The 16,184-nt window shown below is 47.7% G+C and overlaps 1 protein-coding gene across 2 annotated transcripts in view; it reads right to left on the reverse strand.

Moving 5' to 3' along the window:
• The window catches only part of Tmem181 (transmembrane protein 181), a 59,594-nt gene that overhangs the window by 15,608 nt on the left and 27,802 nt on the right, over positions 1 to 16,184 (reverse strand). For both annotated transcript variants that reach the window (XM_045158655.1, XM_045158656.1), the window contains exons 2-6: positions 14,978 to 15,081; positions 14,319 to 14,374; positions 8,427 to 8,517; positions 6,762 to 6,883; positions 4,125 to 4,235 (exon numbers count right to left, since the gene is read on the reverse strand). In XM_045158655.1, coding sequence (XP_045014590.1) covers positions 4,125 to 4,235; positions 6,762 to 6,883; positions 8,427 to 8,517; positions 14,319 to 14,374; positions 14,978 to 15,081 — 484 coding nt within the window. The remainder of the gene's footprint in view (positions 1 to 4,124; positions 4,236 to 6,761; positions 6,884 to 8,426; positions 8,518 to 14,318; positions 14,375 to 14,977; positions 15,082 to 16,184) is intronic.

Here is a 16,184-nt window from a genome sequence, read left to right on the forward strand (position 1 = left end):
ATCTAAAGTTCTGTCATTCCATACCCTGAGTTTTTTCTTTTCAGTTTTAATTTTATGTATATATATGTATATATATGATAGCAGGATTTATTCTTATATCCCTTCCCCCAACTCCTGTTACACTGGGGCCCTCCTCAGTGGGTTTATGGTATTCACTGTATATCCTGGCTTTTGTGTCAAGGCCCTTCTAGCATCAGAAAGCTGGGCTGGAAAGATGGCTCAGTGGTTAAACTGCTTGCTTGCAAAGCCTGATGGCCTCAGTTCGATTCCCCCATACCCACGTAAAGCCACAGATGCACAAAGTGGGGCACATGCATCTGGAGTTTGTTTGCAGTGGCAGAAGGCCCTGGCATGCCCATACTTTCTCTCTCTATCTCTATCTCCCTCCTTCCTTCTCCTTGCTAATAAGTAAAGAATAATTTTTTTAAAAGAAGAAAGCCATATGTGTTCTCTTAGAGCCAAGGCTTACTCTACAATAACACAAAGTGTATGTGATGGTTCGATTCAGGTGTCCCCCCATAAACTTAAGTGTTCTGAATGCTAGGTTCCCATCTGATGGAGATTTGGGAATAAACACCTCCTGTAGGCAGTGCATTGTTGGCCAGGGGGTGATGTCCACCCTCTGCTCATGCCATCATTTTCCCTGCCATCATGGAGCTTCCCCTCGAGCCTGTAAGACAAAATAAACCTCTTTTTTTTTCCCCACAAGCTGCTCTTGGTAGGGTGACGCGAACCTGACTACAACAGTGTATTTACTCCTCCCTCCTTGCCTTTTCTTTCTTTCTTTTTTTTGGTCTTTTTGTGGTTTATTTTTTCCAGTGCTGAGGACGGAATTCACCCACTGACCTAAATCCCAACTCTTGAAAGTACACGTTCAGCAGTTGGCTACTCCCTGCCCTGGGTCACTCCTCCCAGTGATAATCTCCAGGTTAGAGGGTTAGAACACCCGTCTGTCCCTCCAGCATCTGCTTGTACCCTGTGCAGGCAAGGATGGACTCAAACACTGCAGATATGGATGTTGAGGGAAAAACGGAACTAGTGACACTGTTGGCGTAGTTGACTGTCTTGCAGCCGAGACCAGTGCTGGACATCCCCAGCGTGCTCTGCATGGGACAGCCACGGGGCAGAGGACGGGTCAAGGAGCCACTGTTCCCACCCAGCCAGCTGAGCAGCAAACACTGGAGGAAAGCCTGTCCTCAGAGCCACAGCTCGGGTTTTCAAGCTTTAAAAATATGAAAGAGGGTTGGAGGGATGGCTTAGCGGTTAAGGCAATTGCATGTAAAACCAAAGGACCCAGGTTCAATTCCCCAGGACCCATGTAAGCTAGATGCACGAGGTGGCCCATATGTATGGAGTTCATTTGCAATGGCTGAAGGCCCTGGCACACCCATTCTCTCTCTCTCTCTCTCTGTCTCTCTCTCTCTCTCTCTCAAATAAATAAAATAAAAATCAATAAATATGAAGGAACTACTGGACACTATCATTTGACAGTGAAATGAGAACAGGGTATCAAATACAAGCATAGGTCCGAGAAGCTGTCCTTTTCAACATAGAGCCTGCCACCTCCCATCCCCACCCCTCAATTCACACAGGAGCCAGAGGACAACCAACAGGACAGGGCTGAAGGACCAAGAGTCAGAGGTCATGGCTTAGGAAGGAAAAAGAAATGAGATAGATGTGGGGAGGACACTTAGAGGAGACAGGTCGGCCTTGACTGTGAGGACGAGAGTGCTGACTGCCTGGTGTGGCTGGCGTGAGAGAACACAGCTCACGAACCCAGAAGCGACAGCAAGCTCAGCCAAGGTGCTCGGTGTGGTGTCAGGCCCGCGTCCCGCGGCGGCCCAGGGCGCGGCCAAGGAGACCGGCTGCTCTTAGAATGCAGAGGTGATGGGCTGGAGAAATGGCTTAGCGGTTAAGTGCTTGCCTGTGAAGCCTAAGGACCCCGGTTCGAGGCTCGGTTCCCCAGGTCCCACGTTAGCCAGATGCACAAGGGGGCACACGCATCTGGAGTTCGTTGGCAGAGGCTGGAAGCCCTGGCACGCCCATTCTCTCTCTCCCTCTATCTGTCTTTCTCTCTGTGTCTGTCGCTCTCAAATAAATAAATAAATAATTTAAAACAAAAAAAAAAAGAATGCAGAGGTGAGCCTTACCCACAAGCACAGCAGCGCCCTGATCCTATGATTTCAGTTACCTTCTGCCAGTCACAGGCCAAAAATATTAGGTGGAAGATTTCCAGAAATAAACCACTTACAAGTTTTACATTATGTATTGTTCTGAATATATTACTTGTGCCCTCTGTCTGGGTGTTTCCAGATTCTTGGTTCTTTATTCAAAGAACTATGCCAGGTGTGGTGGCGCACGCCTTTAATCCCAGCACTTGGGAGGCAGAGGCAGGAGGATCACCATGAGTTCGAGGCCAGCCTGAGACCACATAGTGAATTCCAGGTCAGCCTGGGCTAGAGTGAGACCCTACCTTGAAAAACCAACCAAAAAAAAAAGCAAAGGAATTGCAGCACCCTCAACAGACCAGATGAGCCGTGCCAACATCTTGGTAAGTGAAAAGCAGCCAGTCACGAAAGGCCACGTGGGCCGTGAGCCCCACTGCATGGAGAGCAATGACGACCAGGCCCACTTACGCTCTAGGGGTGGCAGAGCTGCCCTGATGCTAGGTGGCAGGGGCACACAAATGTGAATATGCTAGAACCACCGGGCCGTGCATGTCAAAGGGAATATGAGTGACATGTCAATAAAGCTGCCATCTTTACAAAGGACCCTCCAGCAATTCATTTACCATCCAAGACTCTAAACTATTTTACGGAGAGAAGAAACTGAACTGGGGCCTCGGCAGAGTCAAACCAGGAAGTGAAGGAGGCAGAACTCGAATGCTGTTCATCTCCCCGCCCCGAAGCTCTCACGCCTAATCACTCGCTGGCCACAGGAACTCCCGGCGAAGGGGAAGGAGGAGGCAGGCTTTGGCACCGACATGGGACAGGGCAGCCTACTGCTGAGTTCTGACCGCTCTCCCATCTCGGGGGGGGCGGGTCATGGCTGGGCCCACAGACCTCTCACAGGGCTGGAGAGGGTCGATCCCTTGGTGGAAGGGAGGACATGCCTCATCTTCCAACTGGGATGTGACCACAGTCTATCTTAAATCTCAGAACCCTGAATAGGTTGATATTGTATATATTTAAGTACAATGTTTGAGATAGGGAAGTACTATGATAGAGAATGGAATTTCAAAGGGGAAAGTGTGGGGGGTGGAGGGAGGGAATTACCATGGGATTTTTTTTTTATAGTCATGGAAAATGCTAATAAAAATTTTAAAAAAATTAAAAAAATAAAATAAAACCTTTTTAAAAAAACGGAAAAAAAAATCTCAGAACCCTGAAGCATTTGCTCTCGCTCCTTTTCTCTTCCTTTTCCTCTTGGTGTTTGTGTATCACATGCGTGGGATGTGTGTGCATGTGTGTGTGTGCACGGTATACACAGATGGGCAAGCCTCAAGGGCAGTATCCTCTATCACCGTCTCGCCTTAATTCCTTTAGGCAGGGTTACGGAGAACCTGGAGCTCACCACTCTGCACTCCTGTCTCCATGCCGTCCATGCTGGGGCCACAGACACGGGCAGCGAACCTCAGGCTTGGGAAGCAAGGGGTCTTATCCACTGAGCCATCTCCCTAGTCCAGCTTCTCCAGTTTCGTTTATATAGATATAGATATATAATTTATTTATTTATTTGAGAGCACCAGTCAGAGAGAGAAAGAGGCAGAGAGAGAGAGAGAGAATGGGTGCGCCAGGGCTTCCAGCCTCTGCAAACAATCTCCAGATGTGTGCGCCCACTGGTGCATCTGGCTAACATGTGTCCTGGGGAACCGAGCCTCCAACCGGGGTCCTTAGGCTTCACAGGCAAGTGCTTAACTGCTAAGCCATCTCTCCAGCCCCAGCTTCTCCAATTTCTTCGCTGTTTCCTTAAGCTAGTCTCGGTTCCACATGCTTAGGTCCAAAATAAACTCCATGCTTGGGTCCAAAGACTCCATGGGGCGTTTCAGCCGCGTAGCCCGGGTGGGGGGGTGTGGGGGGGGGACGGGACCAAGGAAGTGAGGAAGTGCGCAGCCGTATACTCACTGTGAAGTTCATCTCTTTGATGGGCTGGTTCAGGTTCTCGAATCCCACGGTCACCGTATACTGTGTGTAATTCAGGTAGCCAAGGTGAGCCACAATAATTTCTGCACATTTCTGCAAACAGAGGAAAATCTGTGTCATTAAAGTCATCAAGGACCCTCCCGCAACAGACACACACCGTGTGGGTGATGCTGTAACAACAGGCGAGCAGAATGCATCGTCTCCAGGAAACACACCAGAGGTTCAGAAAAAATAAAAAATCAGATGCTAGCCAGAGAAGTTCCTAGAAAGAAAACTCCCAAGGGCTAGTTTTGGAAACATAATATCTGATTTACAGTAATTGGAATCATCCTACTTTGGATGGCTGAAAATACTATGTCACCTGTGTAGAAAAGTTAACCAACCATGCAACAGGGCCAGCCTGGCCCTTGGGCAAATGTAGCGCAGAGGGAACTGCAAGTTAAGACACAGGAGATCACATGACACAGCCTCATTGCTCCTCCTGGGCTCACTTCTGCAAGAGCTGTGACCATATGCAAAGTATACGACTAAGATATTTTCCCTCCCCCTTTCAACCTGCCATTCCCTACTTGGAGACATTCCCCTTCCCATAGCAAAGACTGAGATGAGCAGCAAGTGGACTGTGTGGACAGGACCCTTCACAGTCCACCAAGAGCCCTGCTCTCTGGTCGGTCAGGATGAGCACTGTCTCCTCCATTTGGCGACCTCTCACTCCAGGATGTGGGTGTGCAATCTACAAAGGCCAGGCCAGGCTCACAGGGTGAGTGACGGCCTTCCCACACAGGCCAGCCTTTCCACACAAGATGGCCTTTGCACACGAGCCAGCCTTTCCACATGAGCCGGCCTTTCCACACAACACGGCCTTTCCACACAACACGGCCTTTCCACATGAGACGGCCTTTCCACACGAGCCAGCACGCCCTCAGCATCGCTCCGTATCTGAGCAGACACACTTGCCCTGTGAGATGATACCCAGCTGCTGTGAGGAACTTCTGTGGCTTTCTGGGTATCACTGTGATGCCAAAGAGGCCAGTTTTTTGACTGAAAGCCTCCCAATACTTAAATGTCTGAGGTCAGGGCAAAACACACTCGTGTCCTATGTAAGAAGCCTTAAAGAGATAAAGAAGGTAGAAGGGTATGGATGTGCGCACTTTTAATCTCAGCACTCGGGAGGTAGAGGTAAGAGGATTGCCGTGAGTTCAAGGCCACCATGAAACTACATAGTGAATTCCAGGTCAGCTTGGGCTACAGCAAGACCCTACCTTGGAAAAACATGCAGGTAAGCATGCTTGCCATGTAAGCATGAGGGACTTGGGGGGCCCGAGTTTAATCCCCAGGACCCACACTGGAAAGCGGGGCGAGGCCACATGGGCCTGTCATCCCAGTCCTGTGGGGAATGGAGAATGGTTGAGGCTTGCAGGTCAGCCAGTCCCACTGAAAAAGCAGCAGCTCCAGGTGCTGCAAGAGACTCTGTCTCAGGGAAACAAGGAAAAGCAGTGGAGGACACTGACTTCCGCAGGCCAGCACACACATCTGCATTCGCCATACACCATACATACACATGCCAACATTTAAAAAGAGAAGTAAGCCAGATTCAGAAAGTCACATGTCCCACGTCTTCTGCTATATGCAGAACCTAGACTTAAAAGAACATATATGTGTGTATATGGGGGGAAGGAGCGTCAAAACACTAGGAAAGGAATATATATATATATATATATATATATAATGGGAATGCAAAAGGGGGTGGAGAAGTAAGTAGAGGGCAGAGGGCATGGGGGAGAGAAGTGGGGAAGGAGACGGAGGGAGAGCAAAGAATAATGTCACATATATGTGAAGATGTCATGGCGGATGGGGAGATGGCTCAGCAGTTATAGGTGCTTGCCTACAAAACCTGCCAGCCTGGGTTCAATTCCGCAGTACCCATGTACAGCTAGATGTACAAAGTGGTGCATGCATCTGAAGTTCATTTGTAGCAGCAAGAAGCCCTGGCATTCTGCGTGAGAATGAAAATACTTAGTAGCAGAGGCCAGTAAGTTAAAAAGGAGACATAAAGGGAAGAGAAAGGAAGGGAGGAGGGTACTTAATAGGTTGATATTGTATATATGCAAGTACAATGATTGTGATGGGGAGGTAATATGATAAAGAATGGAATTTCAAAGGGGAAAGTGTGGGGGTGGGGAGGGAGGGAATTACCATGGGATTTTTTTTATAATCATGGAAAATGCTAATAAAAATTTTAAAAATTAAAAAAAAAAGAAAAGAAAAAAATATGGTTTTAAAAGAAAAAAAAAAAAAAAGAAGCCCTGGCACACCCATATCCTCTCTCTCTAAAATAAATTAAAAATTTTAAAGATCACAAGCTGGGTGTGGTGGCGCACGCCTTTAATCCCAGCACTCGGAAGGCAATGGTAGGAGGATTGTTGAGAGTTCGAGGCCACCCTGAGACTTACATAGTGAATTCCAGGTCAGCCTGGACCAGAGTGAGACCCTGCCTTGAAAAAAACAATTTAAAGATCCCATTACTTATATGTTAACTTAAACAACAGTAATTAACACACACACACACAATTTTTCAAAGCCTCTACATTACACTGTGGAGCCATCAAACACACTCACCCCTGCACACGTGAGGGTCCGCGTCCGATTGTGAACCTTGTTATGAATGTACATGGTGGTCCCATCTTGAGCCACACCACTGACTTTCACGGTCATTGAAAAGCTGGTTTGAATAGAGATGTCTATGAAAGAAAGAAGCCGTGTCAGAGACCACCTTGAGCACTACCACTAGCAAAGGTGAGGACACACAGAAAACCCATGCTATCCTGAGGACGCGTTGCCTTCTACTCAGTGGGTAAGCACACTTGCCACATTCAAATTCACCCAGCCGAGGGAAGCCCTTTCTAACAGAGCCTACGCCTCCCACTCCACTGCTGAGGGCCCTGTGCTAAAGTGTTCATTTCCAACCCATCATTTTAACATCACATACGGTGCACGGCTAATGAAATTACCTCCTTAATTTCTCTTGTAAGTGTTTTATTTTATATCAAAATAGAAAAGAATTTCTATTGTTTTCTAATTATATTTTCATTCTTTAAAAAAAAAAATAGGGTTGGAGATACGTCTTAGCAGGTAAGGCACTTGCCCACAAAGCCTAAGGACCCAGGTTCAATTCCCCAGAACCCAGGTAAGCCAGATGCACAAGGGGGCGCAAGCATGTGAAGCTCATATATAGCGGCTGGAGGCCCTGGCGTGCCCATTCTCTATCAGCCTCTTTCTCTCTCTCAAATAAATAGATAAAAGTTAAAACAGGGCTGGAGAGCTAGCTTAACAGTTAAAGGCACTTCCTGATAATCTGAGTTTGATTCTCCAGTACCCACGTAAATCAAGATACACAAAGTGGTGCAAGCATCTAGAGTTCATTTGCAGTGGCAAGGGCCCTGGTGTGCCTGTACTCACTCACTCTCTCTGTCTCTCTCTCTTTCAGATAGATGATAGATAGATAGATAGATAGATAGATAGATAGATAGATAGATAGATAGATAGATAAAATTAAAGAACAAAGATGGCCCTGAACATTTAAATCCTACCACCTTATAGCCACAAAGAATATTGTATCCATCCTTCCAGACCACTTTCTAGACATACAAGTAGGAATATAAAATTTATTTTTCACTTCTTTTTTTTTGGGCGGGGTGGTTTTCGAGGTAGGGTCTCACTCTGGTCCAGGCTGACCTGGAATTAACTCTGCCATCTCAGGGTGGCCTTGAACTCATGGCGATCCTCCTACCTCTGCCTCCCGAGTGCTGGGATTAAAGGTGTGCGCCACCACACCCGGCTATTTTTCGCTTCTTAAAGTGCCATAAAAAGGGGATAATTTCTGAACTCTGCACATCATTTACTATGGTCTTGGGATCCTCCCCCAAACCTCTCTCAGAGCACCTCATCTAAATCAGAGGACCAAGGAGCAACGGCTGGCCGTCCTCACATCTCACTGGGATGAAGCACAGAGGCTGGGCAGGGCTCCTCGGCCGGCACCACCGACCGCACCAGGCTGCGCACCGTGAGAGGTTCAGTGATAGTCAGGGAGAGCCTGCCAAGCCAAAGTGGGAAGAGAGGACACACAGCCCCAGGTTGTCCTCGACCGCACACATGCACTGCGGCACGTGTGTACTTCCACCCTCACACATCACACACACAGTGATGATGGCAACGGTGGTGTTTTAAAAAGCAAGGCAACAACAACAACAAAACTTTTGTAATCCCAAATGTGAGGCTACATACCTTGTGTTGGCTCCAACTCAACCACACACGTCAGCCAGAGTTGCTGATTATATGTAGAGAGTGGGTTTGAGCGAATTTGAATTGGCCTTAGCTGAAGCAGAAGGAAAAGAACTTCCATTAATCCATGTGACCTGCTCATTGGATCTACTAAGTACCTCATCTTAACATACAAGATTTACATTAGCAAGAGTTCTGGAACAGAAATACTAAGTTTTCCTTTCGGGAACACTGTGGAATTCTGCCTCCCAGAGGAAAGATCTGACCTCTGCTGCAACACATTTCTATCTCTTCAAAACCTCTAAGCAATGAGCCCCACTGCCTGAGCCCCCAGGATGCTTCTCCTACTGAACCCCACAAATAAGCCATCTTGAAGGAAAAAATGAAAAGAACAGCCTGACGAGACATGCAATAATAAAGGATGCCAGAGGAATGCTTTGATAGTCACAAGTAATATGTCTCAATAATCCTTTCTATGGTATTTGCAGGTAAGACATACTGCATCATCTGGCATCTATTATTTCTAGCTTTATAGAAGTCTTAATGGGGCTGGAGAGAAGGCTTAGCAGTTAAGGTGCTTGCCTGGAAGCCTAAGACCTCATACTCAAATCTCAAGGTCCCACGTAAGCCAGATACACAGTGACGCAAACACACAATGTTGCCCATGCGCACAAAGGGGTGCATGCATCTGGAGTTCGTTCATAGCAGCTAAGGGTCCTGGTGTGGCCATTCTCTCTCTCTCTCTCTCAAAATAAAAAAATAAATGAAAGTTTTTAAAAAGCCTTAATGTCCCTGGAGAGAAAAATTAGAGAACTATGTATCAATGATTCTTCTGCAATCTTTTTTTTTTTTTTCCTGAGTGTAAGTGTGTGGTGTTCATGAGTCTGTGTCCCTATGATTAGGTGTGCTCATGTGTGTGAGTACGTGTGCTTTCACATGGAAGCCGAAGGACAGCCTTAGTGTCAGTCCTTGGGTACACCATCCAGCTCTTTTTGAGGCAGGGTCTCTCACTGGCCTGGAGCTCAACACTTGGGCCAGACTGGCTGGCCAGTGAGCTCCAGGGATCCTCCTGCCTCCCCTTCTCCAGTGCCAGGGTTACAGGCATGTGCCACCATGCCCTGCATTGTTATATAGGCCTCAGTATTCCCACAGGCATTTCACCAATGGAGCTATCTCCCAAGCCCCCATAAGCCTTTTTCTTTTGAAAACACAATATTGGTGTCTGATAGGTGAGGGATGTGGCAAAGTGGTTAAGGCGTGCTCACCTATGATTGCAAAGAAAATCACTATGAGAAGTCGCCATCTCTGCAGGTCATCACATTAGGTTTTAATGCTTTTCCTTGGGTCTCAGTGAAACTTCCTGGGACCACAGGCTTGCCTGGAAGCCTTGGTAATGGAGCCCATTAGAGCTACGGTGTCTCTGAAGCAAAGCTGTTTTCTCAGAAGTCAGTTCTGTGGAATGGCTGCTGTTTTCATTGTCAGAGAGACATACACTCAGAGACTGAATTTGAAAGACCAACTACTGTCAAAAAATTCCATGGTGGCACTTCTCCAAACCAGCCAATCAGCACAAGAGCTCAGGAAAATAAAGGCATTTAAAGATGGCTGGGGATGCAGCTTAGCGGTGGAACCCTGACACACATGGGCAAGGCTTTAGGCTCAATCCCAGCAGTACATGATAGCAGGCAAGAAAGGAATTCAAAGGAAGGGGGATGAGGGATGAGACAGAGGGCCCTTCGATGCCCACAGGAGCTAAACACAGCAGCAAAAGGTAGGCATACTAAGGCATTTTTCTTCTTGTATCTTTTTAAATACTTTTTTTTTTTTTTGAGGCAAGCCCAACAGACTAGTCTTTTTTATTTTTTTCTTTAATGAGAGAGAACAAGAGTGAGAGAGAGACTTGGTGTGCCAGGGGCTCCAGCCTCTGTAATTGAACTCGACACCCATGCCAACTTGTGCACATGTGCGACCTTGCACGTGTGCCACTTTGTGCCTGGCTTATGTGGGACCTGGGGAGAGGAACATGGGTCCTTAGGCTTCACAAGCAAGCACCTTAACTGTCTTTTAAAAATTCCAGAGGACGTCCCCTCCGAGCTTTGCCCACCCGCAGCTCCGCTGCTCCGAGCGGCCAGAACGGAGTGGGTAGAGCATCCCTCGGCGGTCCCGGATCCGGGTCGGATGGACGGACGTGCCCAGCCTGGGGCTGAGCGAGACACACCCAGAAAAAAAAAAAAAAATTCCAGAGGAAGCCGGGCGTGGTGGCGCATGCCTTTAATCCAGGCACTGGGAAGGCAGAGGTAGGAGGATTGCCATGAGTTCGAGGTCACCCTGAGACTACACAGGGAATTCCAGGCCAGCCTGGGCTAGAGTGAGACCCTACCTCGAAAAACCAACCCCCCCCCCAAAAAAAAAAACTTTTAGAGGGAGACCTGGCAGGAAAGCAGCAGAGCAGGGAGAAGGGGGATTTGAGGTCAAACAGTGAGATTTAAATTATGCAGATGATGGTATCGTGAGAATGCAGGGTGTACGCCAGCTTATGGATACAGATCATGTTTGACATAGAGAAAAAGGATTTAGCTGTTTAGGTCCTCACAAGTTAGTATTTACTGGAGAGCTAAAGTTCTCCAATTGAAAAGCCTCAAAGATGATGAGAAATCAAGCCATAATGAAAAAGGAAAGATTTGGTGGCACACACCTTTAATCTCAGCAGTGGGGAGGCAGAGGTAGGAGGATTGCTGTGAGTTCAAGGCCACCCTGAGACTACATAGTGAATTCCAGGTAAGCCTGAGCTGGCGTGAGACCCTGCCTTGAAAAACAAAACAAAACAAAACAAACAAAAAACAAAACAAAAAAAAAAACAGAAAAAGGAAAGATTTTTCATTTAAGCTAAGCTGATGCAAAAAATACCAAGTCGGGCTGGAGAGATGGCTTAGTGGTTAAGTGCTTGCCTGTGAAGCCTAAAGACCCTAGTTCAAGGCTCGATTCCCCAGGACCCACATAAGCCAGATGTTCATGGTGCCACATGCATCTGGAGGTCATTTGCAGTGGCTGGAAACCCTGGTGTGCCTATTCTCTCTCTCTCTCTCTCTGCCTCTTTCTCTTTCAATAAGTAAATAATAAAATATTTTTTAAAAAATTATTAAAAAAAGAAATACCAAGTCATCAATACATAGAACTGCTGTTGTTGCAAGCCTGGCACCGAGAAAATACCCTAAGTGGGACGAGCATTCTAAGAAAGGGTCAGATACCTAGGCAATCATTGTCTGTCAAAATGTTTAAACTGGGGGGGCTGGAGAGATGGCTTACCAGTTAAGGCACTTGCCTGAGAAGCCTAAGGACTCATGTTCAACTCTCCAGATCCCACATGTCAGATCACAGTGACACAGTGCACAAGGTCACACACGCACACCAGGGGGCACATGCATCTGGAGTGTGACTGCAGTGGCTGAAGGGCCTGATGCACCCAAATATTCTCTCTCATTAAAAAAAGAAGAAGAAGAAAGAAGGGAAGAAAAAGGCCAGTCTGTTGGGCTTGACTCAAAAAAAAAAAAAAAAGTTTAATCTAATGGGCATGGTGATGCATGCCTGTGGTGGTTTGATTCAGGTGTCCCCCATAAACTTACGTGTTCTGAATGCTAGGTTCCCAGCTGATGGAGATTTGGGAATTAACGACTGCTTGAGGTGGTGTATTGTTGGGGGAAGGCTTATGGGTGTTATAGCCAGTTTCCCCATGCCAGTGTGTGGCATACTCTCCTGTTCCTGTTGTCCACCTGATGTGGGCCAAGGGGTGATGTCCACCCTCCGCTCATGCCATCGTTTTCCCCTGCCATCATGGAGCTTCCCACCGAGCCAAAATAAACCTCTTTTCCCCACCAGCAGTTGGTTGGGTGATTTCTACCAGCAATGCAAACTGGACTGCAACAGTAAAGTGGTACCAGGAGTGGGGTTGCAGCTAGACACCTGACTGTGTGGCTTTGGCCTTTTGGAGCTGATTTTCAAGAGGAATGTGGGAGGACTTGAAACCTTGACCTAAGAGATGACTTGCAGTGCTGTAAGTACAGCTTGATGGACTATTCTGGCCAGAGCTGAAAGACCTGAATGCAGTAAGAACTATGGACTGTGAGGTTTGGCTTATGAGGGTGAGAAAGAGCTTTGCTTGGGCTGGGCTAGCAGTTTGTGTGAGGCTTGCTGTTATGCCTGTGTCCTGAGAAGTTGTGCAGGGTTGCTTTGCATAGAAATACATTGGTGTGAGCAGAGGGATATGGCATAGAAAGAAAAATCTTTGGGTGAACTGTTGCCCATTCAACTGCAATTGAGAGATTACAACCTTTGAGACTGGACTAGCTGACCTGCACTGGGGCAACAAGAAGAATGTAGACTCTTTTGGAGGGGTCTGAGTGCTCAAGAAGTGTCCTATTCTTCAAAGTCTGCTTTATTCCCCCCTGGATTAACAAATTGGCACCCTACCTGGTATTGTGGAGTATAAAAAATGCAGGAAAGAGAGGGTCATTGAGTTTGCAACACGGTCTTGTTTTCGCAGTGTGAAGCAGGTTTGCTGGTTGCCTGCATGGAGACTCAATGGGGCCATGAGGATGAACTGTGGCTTGCAGTGGAGACCCAGTGGAGAATCCGGGACCACGAGATGCCTGCTAAGGAGCTGCCGGCCCCAATGAAGTTTTCCAGGACTGTGAGTAGCCTAGCTGGAGGGGCAGCATTGGAATGCCAGAGACATGTTGCTGGTTAGAATTAGCGGACTTGTAGATTTGTCACTGGCTAGAGTTGTTGGACTTGAAGCTACAGAGTTTGATGTTTTCCCTGGTTGCTTTAAATCTTGTATTAGTTGAATATTTACTATGCCCAATGCCATCTTTTGCAATGTGAATGTTTATTCTGTGCCATTATGAGTTTTGGGGGGGGATTTTTGGTATTATGGCTCAGTTAAAAGATCTTGGACTATGGGGACATATGGACATCATTGGAATTGTTAAAAATTATGGGGACTCTTAAAGTCATACTGAATGCATTGTAGTTTACAGCATGTATGGTTATCAGTTTATGGGGGACAGGGGTGAAATGTGGTGGTTTGATTCAGGTGTCCCCCATAAACTTAGGTGTTCTGAATGCTAGGTTCCCAGCTGATGGAGATTTGGGAATTAATGCCTGCTAGAGGTGGTGTATTGCTGGGGGCAGGCTTATGGGTATTATAGCCAGTTTCCCCTTGCCAGTATTTAGCACACCCTCCTGTTGCTATTGTCCACCTTATGTTGGTCAGGGGTTATATCCACTGTCTGCTCATGCCATCATTTTCCCTGCCATCATGGAGCTTCCCCTCGAGCCTGTAAGCCAAAATAAACCTCTTTTTCCTGCCAGCTGCTCTTGGTTGGGTGATTTCTACCAGCCAATGTGAACCTGACTGCAACAATGCCCTTAATCCCAGCACTTCAGGAGGCCATAGGAGGACCAGTGTGAGTCTGAAGCTAGCCTGAGGCTGTAGAGTGAATTCCAGGTCAGCCTGCTGGACTAGACTGAGACCCTACCTTAAAAAAAAAAAAAAAAAGAAAAAGAAATGTTTAATCTCACAGGATTTGTCGATGGGAGCTAGCAGAATGAGTGAACCACCTTCTGGAAATGAACTGCTGCTCCCTCAGAGGCAGCACGTCCCACCACCGTCCTTCCTCCACCTTCCTCCGCCTGTCATCCTTCTTCCTCTCCAGCCAAAGGTGCTGGAACCTTAGGAAAGGGATGACAACAGACAAAGAGCCTGGGGGCCAGCAGCTGACCGTGTAATAGGAACAGTGTTTGCCTGAGATGCCAAATGCGCGCAAGGGCAGTCTATCTTCAAGGCTGAACAGGACCATTCTCAGTGACTCAGAAGTTCACTTACACCCATCGTACCTTTTTGCTATTGTTCAGTGAAAAATTAGCTGCAGAAGTCTGGATCACTTTGGGTCCTAAGTATAACAAAGAAGAAGGAGAAAAGCAGGTTATCAACTGGTTATTTTTTTGTTTTTTTTTGAGGTAGGGTCTCACTCTAGCCCAGGCTGACCTGGAATTCACTATGTAATCTCAGGATGGCCTCGAACTCACGGTGACCCACCTACCTCTGCCACCCAAGTGCTGGGATTAAAGGCATGTGCCACCACACCCGGCTTGATTATTTTTTAAAATATATTTTTATTTATTTATTTACAAGAGAAAGAAGTAGAGAGTGAGAGAGAAAGAGAGAATGGGCACGTCAGGGCCTCTAGCCACCACAAACAAACTCCAGATTCATTCGCCCCCTTGTGCATCTGGCTTATGTGGGTCCTGGACAGTCAAACTGGGGTCCTTAGGCTTTGCAGGCAAACACCTTAACTGCTAAGCCATCTCTCCAGCCCACAACTGATTTTTTTTTTTTTTTTTTTTGGTTTTTTGAGGGAGGCAGAGGTAGGAGGATCACCGTGAGTTGAAGGCCACCTGAGACTACATAGTGAATTCCACGTCAGCCTGAGCTAGAGTGAGACCCTACCTCAAAATACCAAACCAAACCAAACCAAACAAAACAAAAACACTACCTTTGATCCCAACGAAGACGGTCAGGCCGAAACAGATGAAGAAGATGACAAACACGAGGACGAAGTGGCGCTTGGAGAGCGTATAGAGCCGCATGGGCGCCAGCCTGTGGAGCAGAAGGCAGGAGTAAGGGACCTTTGGGCCACACATGCCAACTCCTGCCCAGGCCAGCAACGCTGCATCAGGCCTCCTCAGCCTCAGTGCTGGCCTCGGAAGTACGCCTGCTCAGAGCCACGTGACCGCCCCTGACTAAACAACCTGGGTGACCTCCACAGGAGCACATCATTCCAGCACATTCTGGGTCAGAGAGCCTGTCACTCTGGCCTGCCAGGTACGAGCCAAACCCACCCACACTCTGCTGCAGAATGCCCTGTGGTTTCTATGCCAACAAGGACCATGTCACTGTGCCACAGAAGAGGTGACCCAACCTTCTTTTACACACCCCACCTCCGATGGTCAGAGCAGAGTCACAGTTCTGACAGTCAAGAAGCCTGGCACATTTACACACCCCACCTCCGATGGTCAGAGCAGAGTCACAGTTCTGACAGTCAAGAAGCCTGGCACAAGTCACACAACTGCCACAGCCACATCCAGGCTGGGGACACCATGGGCTTCAGGACCGGCATTTCCGTCTGGTCTCCCCCCAGCCCAGAGGCCCTCACAGCTTCCAGCAGAAGACCCCACCATGGCCTCCCAGGGTTGTGCACAGAAGACTCTACAGGCATCTGTGATAGACACAAGTATGGAGGCCACTCAGAGAGCTGACCATGGCACGTCCCCTCAGAAGAAAACACAGGGTTGGCCAAGATGTCATTTCTTGCCCAGAACACTGTGCCACCTACCAGGTAGACAAACAGAAGTCATTAAGCTGGGCGTGGTGACACATGCCTTAAATCCCAGCACTTGGGAGGCAGAGGTAGGAGGACTGCTGTGAGTTCGAGGCCACCCTGAGACTCCATAGTGAATTCCGGGTCAGCCTGGGCTAGAGTGAGACCCTACCTTATAAAACCAAAAAAAAAAAAAAAAAATGTTTCTAACTGTCCAAAGGGCCACTAGGTCACTACACCAGCACAAAGTTCTACCTTTCCAAAGTGACCAAGGTGGGCTGGAGAGATGGCTTAGTGGTTAAGGTGCTTGCCTGCCAAGCCAAAGAACCCAGGTTTGATTCCCCAGGACACCTGTAAGCCAGATGCACAAGGTGGTGCATGT

The sequence above is a fragment of the Jaculus jaculus genome, chromosome 9 (assembly GCF_020740685.1).
Source record: "Jaculus jaculus isolate mJacJac1 chromosome 9, mJacJac1.mat.Y.cur, whole genome shotgun sequence".
NCBI classification, from domain to species: domain Eukaryota; kingdom Metazoa; phylum Chordata; class Mammalia; order Rodentia; family Dipodidae; genus Jaculus; species Jaculus jaculus.